The sequence below is a fragment of the Artemia sp. Qi Xiang Cuo genome, chromosome 9 (genome assembly GCF_049724085.1).
Source record: "Artemia sp. Qi Xiang Cuo chromosome 9, ASM4972408v1, whole genome shotgun sequence".
NCBI classification, from domain to species: Eukaryota; Metazoa; Arthropoda; class Branchiopoda; order Anostraca; family Artemiidae; genus Artemia; species Artemia sp. Qi Xiang Cuo.
In genome coordinates, this window is record NC_142802.1 from 68,571,256 (window position 1) to 68,585,669 (window position 14,414).

General features: G+C 35.6%; 1 protein-coding gene across 2 annotated transcripts in view; it reads right to left on the minus strand.

The window, feature by feature from the left end:
- Positions 1-14,414, minus strand: part of LOC148948971 (uncharacterized) — a 364,117-nt gene that overhangs the window by 209,578 nt on the left and 140,125 nt on the right. For both annotated transcript variants that reach the window (XM_089094847.1, XM_089094846.1), the window contains exons 6-7: positions 13,490-13,649; positions 5,855-6,200 (exon numbers count right to left, since the gene is read on the minus strand). In XM_089094847.1, the coding sequence (XP_088950973.1) occupies positions 5,855-6,200; positions 13,490-13,649 (506 nt within the window). The remainder of the gene's footprint in view (positions 1-5,854; positions 6,201-13,489; positions 13,650-14,414) is intronic.

A 14,414-nucleotide genomic window follows, 5' to 3' on the forward strand; every position in this document is an offset into this window, starting at 1 on the left:
ATCCGGAGCCCTGAGCTTCTACCGTAATCGATAAATCTGGATGGTATTTTATTCTTTTACCCGCCCCCCTTAAAATAAAGTTTTTTTTTTAAATCTACTGAAATTCAGATCGATGTGTTCAATGTATAAAGTGGTGGACCAACTACCCCTCTCATTAAACGTATCCAAAGTTGAAATTAGTTAATTTACCCAGTTAAAGCAGTTGTGTTCAAATTCGTTTAGACCTGGGTAAAATGTCAGGTTGCCTGTCGAAAAATGAAAATAAAAAATATCCCCTTTTGTAAATAAACTTTTTGATTTACCGATGCTTTAATTCCCCCTCGACAACCCCAATTCTGAATCTGAATCTCAATAAGTGCTCGAATTCTGTCGATATAGCTATGGAGAACTTTCACGGGGTCATTTAAAATAATGCCAGCGTTTTCCTTGGGGGAGCTAAAATCTACCCTGTATGTTTGCAAATGACCTAGAGCAGACTATAACAAATAAAATTCACGTAATTCCGGGGACATAGCACTATTTTCATGTCCTGTCCCTGTTTGTTCAGGACTCAATTCACTAATAGTAAAGTTACCGTTAAAAATGTCCCCGGAAAAATGAGTTCCGGAATCTATATCATTAAGTGAAGTGGTGGAGGAGGGTGACAGGGAATTGTTAATAACACCACCACCACTCCCAGTCTGTTAAATCACATTGGAGGGATGTGGCATGAGGTCTCCTAGTACATGTTCCAAGGTGTTTGGGGACAATTGATTTAGCCAGCCTGTATTGTCCTGTGATGGAATTTTGTTATGAGGACCCGGTTCAGATGCACAAAAAGCATCACCTAAATGTTCACGCATAAAACTATCTGCCCACTCCGGATCCTCAAGCATGTCAATATCGCAGGTTAAGTCCTCCAGGCTAGCCATTTCCCCAAAAACATCATTAAGGAACCCCCTATGCCACTCCATTATCCTCTAGAACTAGTGTAGGTTCAATCCCGGAACTTTGCTGGTGGTGACAGAATTGGTTCTGTAAATACACTTGCTTCATCACTCAATGGTGTCGATAGTGGTGCTTTATCTTTAATCTTTAGAAAAAAAAAGTTTTATTTTTTATGTAAAATAACCATTATTTTTTTATATAGTTAGTAAACTTTTTCGATTTCTCAGAGTCATTGTCCCACCACCACCTGAGCAATTAAAAGAAAAAAAAAGTTACATTGCCATATGTCTTTCATTATGTCAACTGAACATGTTAAAAAAAAATATATATTGTTTTAGTCAGGAAAATGTAGTCTTATTCTTAAATGGTAAATTAGAACAAGAGAATGATAAAAAAAATAATTATTTTATTCCAAAAATTTTTAGACTAAAAATGCAAAATATGGGTCCAATTCGAGTGTTTGAACCTCTTCAATATACCTCTCAATGAAATTTGACCATTCTTCTACTGACGCTGTATGTTGTATGAACACTTGCTCCTCAGCTTCAGTTAATGGATACGAATCCCATATGTCGGCGGTTGGTGGTGTTACTTTCTCAATAATCCAAATTTTCCTGTGTCTTTTGCCAATGGATTTGTTTGAAGTTGTGGATGTAGTTGACCTGGGCTAAATAAATGATTGTTAGAGAAAAGAACTTTTTTCTCCATCCATATCAACAATAAAAGTACAATTTAAATGTTGGATGGTCGTTTTTAGAGCCCCCCCCCAATCCTTCCCGGGGGAGATCCCTTTGGAACCGGGGGTTTCCTGCGAGATAGGAGGATCGATGCCCTTTCGAGTTGGGATATCGAACTTCACAACACTGTTCAAATAGAACAGCCTCAAATTCTTTTCTTGAATGCATCTTTCAACGAAAATAATTGCTTGAAATCAGTTCGCCCAAAATAATGTTTCTTCGCATCATTGTGAAAGACATAATCGGTGATTATTTAAAAAAAAGACCTTCTTATCGCAAATACACATCCTGCTACATGAAACCCTACTTAAAATTGAAAGCGGATTAAGTAGCAATGGGAACAATTTGATAGCACCGGATATGCGCGAGGGTTTAGTGCAAAATATAAAGTAGTTTGAGAATGATTTGTCAACTGTGAAACAGTGAATTGTTCGTTTTTCAAGTAGTTAGTTTTTTTTTAAAACTAATATTCTAATTTTTGCTTTATAATGGGTCTTGGTTAGAAGTTAAAATGTAAGGTTTTTTTTTTTTTTTATAAATACGTGATAAACTATTTAGGCGTTATAAGCATTCCTTTATATACTGATAATGTGGTTAATTAAAGAAAACTAAATAGTTTATAAAAAAATTTTAAGTTTTAATAATAATAAGCTATGCGCCTAAGGAAATTTTGTCTTATTTTTGAAAATATAAGGAAAAAAAATATATACACTTACAATTTCTGGTTGCATATCAGGTGTCCCTGTTATAGCTTGAAGAAGTGTGTCCCCCCTATCTTGATCTGATGAGGCTGAGGCATAATTCGAAACAGTCCATTCCCTTTTCAACTTCCTTCCAGCTTGCATGGAGCTAACACTGGGGTCAGAGGACCCTGGCATTAAAAGGTTCGCGGCCATTGGCTGGTCCAGGTCATGTGTAATTCTACCAGCGTATTTGATAATAGATGGCCTTGTGGCTTGCATTAATGCAGCTTCGCTCCATCTCGCTTTCTTTTCCAGAGGGGCATTATAGCACGTATCTTCTTCCTTTAAAAAAAAGGCGAAATTTAGCATGAAAAAAAAAATGCATTTTGGGTTTGGAAAATAATTCAGTTTATGTTAGGCATCTAAAGTAGTGTAAAAACATCTTGATTTCAAAATCAGGGGTTTTCAATTACTTTTTTGAGCTACTGAATCTTAATTCGACAAAAACTGGGTTTGCCACGAAATTTTACAAAACCTTACTTGAGCCTTTTTTTTCTGCTTCGAAAAAGTTGCAAGATGCTTATCTTTCTGCTAAAAAGCTGGCAGGGAGAATGGGTCCATTTTGGTCCTTGGGTCATAAAGATTAAGAATCCACGGATTATTCTGATTTAAACAGGGTGCAATATGTGCCTATTTTTGCATTAAAAAACTGGTGTTAAATAGGGGGAGCTGGAAATTTTTTTTATTCAATTAAATAAATATTTATATTTTCCTTTATTATCAAAATAAAATACTCATTGTTACAAATTTAGATTTTTTAGAATGATTTTCAGCTCTTAAACTAAGGTAAGCAGCATAGATTCTAAATTGTTTTGGTTCTTCTTCTAAAGACTAAAAGCGCAATTAGTCTACTATGATCTAAAATATCACTTAAATACATTTTCCACCAGTAAGTGGTAACGAACTATAAGCAAGCAACAAATCTGGCTAATAGTAACCGAAACACTAGAAAAGACGCTTTTGTAACAATTCATACATTAAAAGAATCAAACATTTTATTCTAACTCCAATTTACCGATATATATCTTAGTACTTTTTTAAAAAATTTCATTATTTTCAAAAGACATCACTAAAAAAAGGCCACAGATATTTATCATAATCGCACTTTACTAAAAAGGAAGCTTTTTTAGCAATTATTATATTAAAATAATAAACATTTTATTATAACCCGAAATTACCCATCGAAAGCTAAGCACTTTTTTAAAAATTTTCCTGATTTTCAAAAAACATCCCTAAAAAGGCCCACTGATATTGATAAAAATCACACCGTAAATTTCAGTCCATCAGAGGATTATGTAGAGGTTTCAGATCCTAAGCAATAGGCTTCCAATCGCGCAATGACCTTTAGTTCTAGTGTCCGTCTTAAATAGTCAAATAGATTAACCAGTTCCACAGTAGGTGTTTCTACCATTCTGTTTTGATTTTTCATATACACTGAACCAAAATCAGTGAACATGTCTCTCTTTTTTGAATATTTGCTAAAATTGAAATACATGGATCATTTAATATTTAATGATAAAGGAAGCTTTTTAAAAGAGGTAACCACACAGTGTAAGGAAAGAATTTCTTCCTTAACTTAATGACAAGACAATTTCTTTTTATTATAATAATGAGAAAATTTTACTCACCAGAAGTTGCTTAGAATTATCCATTTCCATGTAAATGTTCACAAAAAAATGTCAGTAGTGTTAAGTTGAATGAACTATTCAAAACTGTTGAAGAACCTAATTTGAAACCTGAATATATACAAACAATAATTGCATAACAGTGAAACAAGACGTGCTGGTTTTGGTTTATCACTAAAAAAGACATGTATATACCTTGAACTAGAAATTGCGTAAATCTCTTGGCAAAGGTGTAATCCCCTGTAGAATACCTACCAGAAAAACCTGTTTGGTACGGAGGGGCCAGCAAAATGGAACTTCTTAGTCTACTCAAGGGGGCAAATTTTCTGCAGGTGGGATTTTCCACGGGACAATTTGTCGTGGAGTGGGAAGTTTTCAGGAGGTGAATTTTATAGGGGAATTTTACACCGGTGAAATTTGCCAGAATTCCTATACGAGATTCTTTTTACGCCCTGCTTTCTCTTTATTGATTCAATTTTACCCGTGGAGACGTTAAGGGTAAGTCCTCGGTGTAAATTTTCACCAGGATTGAATTGTATAGAGCAGTGGTTCTCAAACTTATTTAGACACTATACCCCTTTTTACACACAAAACATTTTAGATACCCCTTCTTAGATACCGACAGTAGTAAGTAAACTGTAGCTAAAATATAAATAAAATGACCAGTCCTAGAGTTAAAGGGTCGTTTCATTTTTTTGTTTGCTGGCCGTGTACCCCTTAAAAATTTTGCGTACCCCCCAGGAGTACGCGTACTGCATTTTGAGAACTACTGGTCTAGAAAATAAATTAGTCAGGAGGAGGGATTTTTCCGTGGAGGTGTAGCCACATTTCCTAGCATTATTTAAAAAACGATCAGAAATTAAATAAAAAACAAGTTTTCTCAACTGAAAGTAAGGAGTAAAACTAAAAGTTGAAACAAACAGAAATTAATCCGCATACGAGGGGTTTACTCCTCCTCAACAGCTCGCTCTTTACGCTAAAGTTTGAATTCTGTCCCAATTCTTTAAGAATGACTCCTGAGACACTATGTTCTTTTAATTAGAACAATGAGAAGCTTTTTTTTTAAAGCTCTAAAAAACTTTAGCGTAAAGAGCAAGGCGCTGAGAAGGAGCAATCTCCCTAATATAAGTAATAATTTCCGTTTGTTTTAAATTTTAATGTTGTTCCTTACTTTCAGCTGAAAAAACTTGTTTATTTTATTTAATGGTTTATCTATAATTAATTATTTGATATTAAATCAAGATGTGAATATTTTCATTTATTCAATTAGATTATATCTAATAAGATATTCTATCTTAATAGATAAAATATCTTTATATATTCTCGTAGGTAAAAAAGGTTAATTATCCTCATACAGTTCACCCTTAATTCACATTTTCTTAATAAATGTTAATTTCCAGAAACACATTCGGCTAGTTCTTCTCGTACAAGTTCGTCATTTTACTGATAATAGGCTGATGGCTTGTTGTTTAAAAGAATTCCAAAGACGAGTAGCAGATACACATCTGCAATAACGGCAGCAACGAAAAAACCTTGCATCAAACAGGTGGTACCAGAAGCAAAATTGAAATTACGAGATAAACTAGCAATACTGACAAAACCAACCGAGTTAAAAATAGACATATAAAATTTCTCGAAGATTTCTTAAATTCGAACAAAATCCCATAAATTAAAAGTCCACTCCCCCCTCATAACAAGCATACTCTGTTGTACGAGTTGAAACTATGTAGCAATAAGACAAATTAAGGTTAATTTTTAGTCAGCATTCAGCATCTTGTAGTCTAAACTTGAAAACTAAACAAAAACACAATTTTGTACTTACTAGATTTTTTGCTTTCGTCGCCTCGTTCGCCATCTCGCTTTTGCGACGGATATTCCATCTGAGGTTGTTTGGTAGTATCTTCTTGCAAAGATGATTCTTTTTCAAGCTTTACTTTTTGTAACCCATCACGAATTTCTTCCTTTGTATTTGGTTTTTCTCCTTCCCGGTGTGGAACCCACCGGTTTCGCTTTAGGTCAAGAACCTCCGTCAATATCAATCGAATACGAGACGACAAATCTTCACTCTGGCTCAATTTCCTCATTTCGTCAAGATATACATCGAGCTTTGTCAGCTGTATATGCATTTGCTTCCCTGATATTTTAGCTTCAGCAGCTGCTCGTTGGTACTAAATATAAAGTACAGTTTATCATTTTTTTGCTATTTAGTAAATATATATGTTTACATCCACGGAGTAGAACAACCCCTCCCCCAATCCACTCAACATCCTCCAACGATGCTTCATAAAAACGCTTCAATAGTATTAACAATTTTTATTTCGTTGAAAATCTTCAATCCTACGAGTAGTAATAAATCATATTCCATACAAATTCAAAACTAGGACGGAACCGACTCGAGTTCTTTTTTTTAGGTGACTCATGGTCAAAATAAAGCATAGGCAATATTTTGGTGTTTAGCCCTGTTTCGTTAGATGTATTTTACTCAGAACAGCCTGTTTTTCAGAAATGGCAAGAAGATAAAAGAACAAATATATAAAATATAAAAAACCTCATTCATATTTTATGTCCTATTTTTGGAATCATAATACCATTTCCATATTAAATGACAGTGCAGCACCATAAAAGACCAGAAAAACCAGTGCAGCACCAGAAAAACCACCGAAATGAAAGAAACAACCTTTTTATGTTTTTCTTTGACTGTTCATGAAATTCAGAATTTAGTTAGAAGTCCTTAAAATTCTCAATGTCTTCGCTTAGACAAATAGTTTAGGCATTAGCCTAATTCAAAATTTATAGATGTAATAAATTAATAAAATAAAACAAAGTCCTACTGTTTAATCATTGTGAACCATGGCAATATGGTAGAAATGAAACATAGATAAAAATATTCCAGAAGAAAATAGATAGAAGAAAACAAACCATATAATACAAAAATATAGTCACGAAGTATTAAGTCGTTCAAAATTTACAAAGCATAATTTTGAAGCCCTTCATATTCCTAGTTTCAGAAAAATAGACGAAATTTAGACGTTGGGCAACTTCAAAATATGGTAGATGTTATCGTTTGAGAAAATTAAAACCATGTTACTCTTTAGTTATTGTTAATCACAGCAAATTAAACAAGAAACTTGCGAGAAAATAAGAGAAAACAAGAGAGAAAAAAAACATACAAAATGAAATAAATTTACGTAGAGTTGTAGAATCTCTTAAAGCTAATGGAAACGACACGGAAAGACAAAGAAAAGCATTTAAACCTTTGATGGCTCTGGCCATTCAAACCATTGAAATGGCTACTGCCCTTTTTAATAGGCATATTTAACTAGCCATTTCAAACCAATGAAATGGCTAGTGCCCTTTTTAATAGTCAAAGTGATTGGAAGACAATTAACACCCCTTCCAAGCCCACCATTTCCCCAAACACACCAAATAAAAATTTTGATATAGTCATTTTGTTCAACACAGTTGAAAGTTCTGAAAATTGTGTCTTTGAGCAGGACACTCCCCCCACAGTCTTCAGGGCAAGGGTTATAAGTTATACTTGGGGGCACATAAGGTTTTTATTGAAAGCTTTGTCATAGAAACTTGAAAAAGGGTTTATTCGATTGGAAATTCAAAGGACTAGTGCCCTATTTAATAGCCGAAAGTAATTGGAGGGCAACTAACCACCCTTGCATGCCCACCTTTCCCCCAAACAAATCCAATCAAAAGTTTTAGATAGCCATTTTATTCAACGTAGTTGAAAGTTTTGGAAATTAGGTCTTTGAGGATGACAGCCCCCCCTCAGCCCTCAGGGTAAAGGTTGTAAGTTCTGCCCTAGGAGCACATAAGGTTTTTTATAGAAAGGGTTGTCGTAGATTGGAAATTTGATTGGAAATTGAAATGGCTAGTGCCCTTTTTAATAGTTGAAAATGATTGGAGGGCAACTAACCCCCTCTCACGCTCACCCTTTCCCCAAACACATACAATCAAAGTTTTAAACTAGCCATTTTGTTAAACGTCGGTGAAAGTTCTGGAAATTATGTATTTGAGGATGACAAACCCCCCCACAGCCCCCATGGCAAAGGTTGTACGTTATGCCCTGGGGGCATACAAGATTTGTATAGATAGCGTTGTCGTAAAAACTTCAAAAGGGGCGCATTCAATTGAAAAGTGAGAGGGCTAGTGCCTTTTTTAATAGTCAAAAGTTATTGGAGGGTAACTAACCCCCCTTCCTCGCCCATCATTTCCCCAAACACATCAAATCAAAATTTTTAGATAGCCATTTTGTTGAACGTAGTTGACAGTTCTTGAAATTAGGTCTTTGAGGATGATAACCCCCCAAAGCCCTCAGGGCTAAGGTTGTAAGTTAAGTCCTGTGGGTATATAATGTTTTTATAGAAAGCGTTGTCGTAAAAATTTCAAAAAGGGCTCATTCGAATGGAAATTGAAAGGGTTATTGCCCTTTTTAATATTCGCCAATATTCGGAGGGAGAATCACCCCCACCCCCACACCCATTATTTCCCCAAACATTTCCGATCAAACTTTTTTCAATGTAGTTGAAAGGTTTGGAAATTATGTCTTTGAGGATGACAATCCTCCCCCCATAGCCCTCAGGAACAGCGTAATACGTTATGCCCTTGGGGCATAAAAGGTTCCTATAGAAAGTTTTGTCGTAGAAGCTTCAAAAAGGGCTCATTTGATTGGAAAATGAGAAGACTAGTGCCTTTTTTTATTGATAGAAAGTGGTCAAAGGGCAAATGCCCCCCCCCCCCCACACCCATAATTTCCCCAAACACTCCCAATGAAAATAATGAGATATCCATTTGTTCAGCGTATCAGAACGGTCTGGAAATTATGTCTTTGAAGATAGTAAAACCGCCAACCCTAAGAGCAAGGGTTGTAAGTTATGCCCTGGGGGCATATTAGGTTTTCATAGAGAGCATGGTCATATAAACTTCGGAGAGGCCTCATTGGATTGGTAATAAGACACTCGAGTGTTCTTTTTAAGAGCCAAAGTGATCAGAGGGCAGCTACCCCCCACCCCCACCCAGCCACAAACACACGTGGTATTGTCTCGAAATGCATCTAATAGACAGTTTGAGATAGCTATTCTATTTAAAATGGTCTAAATATCACACAACAAGGCCTTTGGGGTTGAAACAATCCCCAGAGATTAGGGGCAAGGGTTGCAAGCTATGCCCAGGGGGTATTTAAGGCTTTTATGGAAGGGATGGTTGTTTAACTTTAAAAGAGCCTCAGTCTTTTTCCCTGAAAAATACCATGTAAATATAAAACGAACATAAATTAATTTAAGAAACTATTAAAAAAAAAAGTTTTTAAAAAAAAGTAAAGAACTCCATTAAATCAAAATGAATAAAAATAGAATCAAATAATCTACCAAGAATACAGCTACCACAAATCAGTATAAATAAATAAATGAAACCCAAAACAAACAGAAATTAAAATAAATAAGAGTCAAACTCAAAACGAACAGAAATTAACGAGTAGGGTTCTAAGCCCCGAGCTTTCTAAAAGCCGGAATATAATTTTTAGTTTAATGAAAAAATTCTTTTAAACGTTTTCACTTTTATAACTTTAAGAAATCAAAAATATATTAAGGTTTTAAGGAATAAATATCAGTATATTTATATTAAATTGACAATGCAGATTTTTTAAAGTAAATTCATTTGAATTTCTTTTTCAGTAAAGTACAAATCACTTTTTCTTTGCCTTTACTTTTCTTTGAAAAATATCTTTTTCGGAAAGTTTTTTTTTTCATTAATTTTCGTTCGTTTTTGATTGCAAAAAGTTTCAAGTTTTCAAAATTCATTGTTTTAAAATTAAACTTTTTTTTCAAAATCAAACGTTCATAAAAGTATCAAAACTAGTATTAAAGTAAAAAAATGGGGTTGTATCAGCCTCAGAGTTTTTATTATCTGTTAATCTTATGTTTGAACTATTTTTAACAAAATGGCTATCTCAAAATATTTATCGGATAGGGTTTGGGGGAAAATGGCGTAAGGGGGAGAGCTATTTACCCTTCGATCTCTTTTGACTCTTAAAAAGTGAACTAGAACTTTTCATTTTCAAACAAATGAGCCCTCGCTGAAATTTATACGAGCATCCCTTCTATAAGAACCCTATATAACCCCAGGGCGTAATTTAAAACGCCTGTCCCCGGGCCCTGGGGATTTGTGTCAACCCTGGAGTTTTAAAATTTGATGTTTGAACTATTTTTGACAAAATAGTCACTTAAAAATTTTTATAGGATGGGTTTGGTGACAAAAAGGCTTGGAGGGGTATGGGCTAGTTCCCCTCCGATCTCTTTTGACTCTGATAAAGTGAACTAGAACTGTCAATTTCCAATCAAATGAGCCCTCTTTGAATTTTATACAAGCATCCCTTTTGTAAAAATCATATACGCCCCCAGGACATAACTTACAACGCCTGCCCCCCAGGCCCCGGGGGTTGTGTTGAAACTAGATTTTTTGTTATCTGACCTTTGAACTGTCTTAATAAAAGGCTATCTAAAAATTTGTATCGGATGGGTTTGGAGAAAAAAGGGCACTGGGGAGGGGCTTGTTGCCCTCTGATCTCCTTTGACTCTTAAAAACTGAACTAGAGCTTTTAATTTCAAATCAAATGTGCCCTCTCTGAAGTTAATACCAGGATCCTTTCCATAACAACTATACATGCCCCCCGGGCATAACTTACAAAGCCTACCCCGGGACCTGATGGATTGTGTCGAACCCGGAGTTTCGTTATAGCCTATGATCTTTGAACCATTTAAAAAAAATGGCTCGCTCAAAGTTCTTATCGGATGGATTTCAGGAAAATAGGAAGTTGAGGGGGGGATAGTTGCCCTCCAATCTCTTTTGACTCTTAAAAATGAACTAGAATTTCAATTTCAAATCAAATGAGCCCTCTCCGAAGTTTAAGCGATCATTCCTTCCATAAGAACCATATATACCCGAAGAGCATTACTAACAATGCCTGCCCCTGGGCCCTGGGGGTTGTGCCGACATAGAAGTTTTTCTTATCTGACCATTGAACTATTTTTAACAAAATGGCCATCTGAAAATTTTTATCGGATGAGTTTTGGGAAAAAAAATTTTCAGATGAGTTTTGGGAGTGTGTATGTGTGTGTGGGGGGGGGGGGGGGGTTAGCTGCACTCGGATGTCTTTTGACTCTTAAAAAGTGAACTAGAACTTTCAATTTTCAATCGAATGAGCCTTCTCTGAAGTTTATACGAGTATCCCTTTCATTAGATCCATATACGCCCCAGGACAACACTTACGACGCCTGACCCCCGGGTCCTGGGGGGGGGGGGTTGTGTTGACAATAGAGTTTTTATTGTCTGATTTTTGGAACTATTTAAAAAAGGCTATCTCAAAATTTGTAGCGGATGGTTTTGGGGGGAAGAGGGCGCTTGGGGGGGGGGGGGGGAGTAGTTGTCCTCCATCTCTTGACTTTTATTAGTGACTAGAACTTCAATTTCCAATCAAATGAGCACTCTGTGAAGTTTAAATGAGCATTCCTTTCATGAGACCCATATATGTCCCTAGGGCATAACTTAGAACGTCCGTCCCCGGGCCCTTGGGGGTTGTATCGACACCGGAGTTTTTTTTCCGACCTTTGAGCTACTTTTAAGAAAATGCACATTTCAAAATTTTCATCGGATGGGTTTGGGGAAAAATGGCATGGGGTGGGGGGGGGGCTAGTTGCCCTCGGATCTCTTTTGACTCTTAAAAAGTGAACTCAAACTCTCGATTTCCAATCAAATGAGCCCTCTCCAAAGTTTATACAAGCACACCTTCCATAAGAACAATATATGCCCCCAGGGCATAACTTACAACGCCTGCCCTCGGGCCCTGGGGGGTTAATTTTTTGTTATATGACCAACTATTTTTAACAAAATAGCTATTTCAAAATTTTTATCGGATGCATTTGGGGAAGAAAGGGCGTGGGGGGAGGGGGGTAGCTGCCCTCCCATCTCTTTTGACTCTCAAAAAGTGAACTAGAGCTGTCAATTTCCAATCAAATGAGCCCTCTCTGAAATTTTTACGAGTATCCCTTCCATATGAACCTTATATGCCCCCAGGGCATAACTTACAAAGCCTGCCCTCGGGCCCTGGGTGTTATATCGACCCTGGAGTTTTCGTCATATGATCTTTGACCTATTTTAAAAAAAAATGGCTATCTCAAAGTTCTTATCGGATGGGTTTGAGGAAGAAAGGGCGTGGAGGGGGGGGGGGAGATAGTTGACCTCTGATCCCTTTTGACTCATAAAAAGTGAACTAGAAGTTTCAATTTCCAATCGAATGAGCCGTCTTTGAAGTTGATACAAGCGTCCCTTCCATAAGAACCATATATGCCCTCAGGGCATAACTTGCAACGCCTGCCCCCGAGCCTTGGGGGTTCTGTCGACACCGGAGTTTTTGTTGTATGATCTTTGAACTATTGTTAACAAAATAGCTATCTCAAAGTTTTTATAGGATGCATTTGGGAAAGAAACGGCGTGGGGGGGGGGTTTACCCTCCGACCTCTTTTGACTCTAAAAAAGTGAATTAGAACTTTCATATTCAATCAAATGAGCTCTTTCTGAGGTTTATACGAGCATTCCTTCCATAAGAACCAAATATGCCCCCAGGCAATAACTCACAATGCCTGCCTTGGGGCCCTGGGGGTTTGTGTCGACACCGGAGTTTTTGTTATATGATCTTTGAACTATTTTCAACAAGATGGCTATCTCAGCTACCCTCCGATCACTTTTGACTCTTAAAAAGGGCACTAGAACTCTTGATTTCCAATTGAATGAGCCCCTCCGAAGCTTATGCGACGACCCCTTCCATATGAAGTGCCTCTGTGGAGAAACAATTATATAACATTGAAGCCGCATGGCCTTTACTATAGGCAACGCTATTGCCTCTGATTATTTTCATCGAGCATTCACGACTTAGCAAAAAAGATTGAAAAATAATAAGAAAAATCTTCTCTAGTGACAAAAATAGAACAGGTGACCTTCAGCCAAGATAGTTTGACTTAGAGAAATGAATGAATAACTGATTAAAAAATCAAGTAAATACATTTAATGGTATTTTAGACAATTAAATTAATTTCTGTAATTTTTTTTTATTTTTATAGTAAATTGAGTGGGTTGAATAAATAGGTTTTATAAAGTAAACTGTTTCTTTATCCGAGGGAATGACTAAAACACAAAACTGTTTTTTTTATTATTATTATAGACTAAATTCTCTTAAACAAAATAATTTAAAAATAAATTTCTTCAACTTTGGCAATGCAAGTTTGGCAATGTTTGCTGCTGAATGTAGTTCTTAAAAGAACATAAAACCATTTCATCTTTTATCTTCTCCATTTGAAGGAATTACTCCGCCACTCCTTGTCCACGCTTAGAAGTTATGAATAATACTAACTGAATAAATTGTTTTATCTCCCATATAGAATGATGAACTTACTTTGGCATCATATTCTTCTTCGTAAGTTTTACCAATTGTGGAAATGAATTTGCAAAGGCATTCGAGGTGTTCCTCAGTGCGAGACTTCAGCAATTCGGATATGCAAAAATTTACATTTTCAATTGTCACCATATTCAATTTGAAAAACTCACCAAAAAAACTGAAAGAAGCACTACAACTAGATGGTTTCTCAAGAAAAGAGCTAAATAACTACCACACTTGGAAGAAAATGTCTAACAAGGTCTTTTTTTCTTTTTTCTTTTTAAAGCTGATTAAGAAAGGAAGACTCTTGAAATTAATAAATAAAAAGGAAAACCCTGATTATGGAAAAGAAAAGAATTGAAAACTAAAAAATCCTTAAGGGAATTAAGGAAAAAACAAACAAAGCCTTCTAAATCTCACTTGGAAATTAGGCTTAAATACATTCTGAGGCAACACTGGCTATACATGATATTAAACAAAAATACGAATAAAAATTAAAATATACAAACATTTAAGATGCCATACGACGAAAAAACAAAAAAACAAAGCAGATATTTCATCCATTAAGTACGCCATGTCGTCTTCAGCGCTCAAAAAAAAAAGAAAACAAAACACTGATACAACTAAAACCAACAATCTTGAAGGTTAGTTTTGTTTTTTCTGATATATCCCTTCCTTTCTCACCCTCCCTCCAATAAAAGATTAATTTTAACGTTTAAAAAGCAAAAGCTTTAGCACAAACATGTAAGCCATTTTCAAAAAGCTGAATTGTATATAATGGTTGCAAAAAATATTGCAAGTGCGATAGAGATGAAAATTGCTTCAAATATCTTGTTTCTTATGACTAATTTAGAAAAAATTTCCAAGAAATAAATTTTTGCAAAGAGAGGTAAAAAGCTTAATTAAACCAAAAATTATCAGAAATGAAGTCAAATAATCTTTC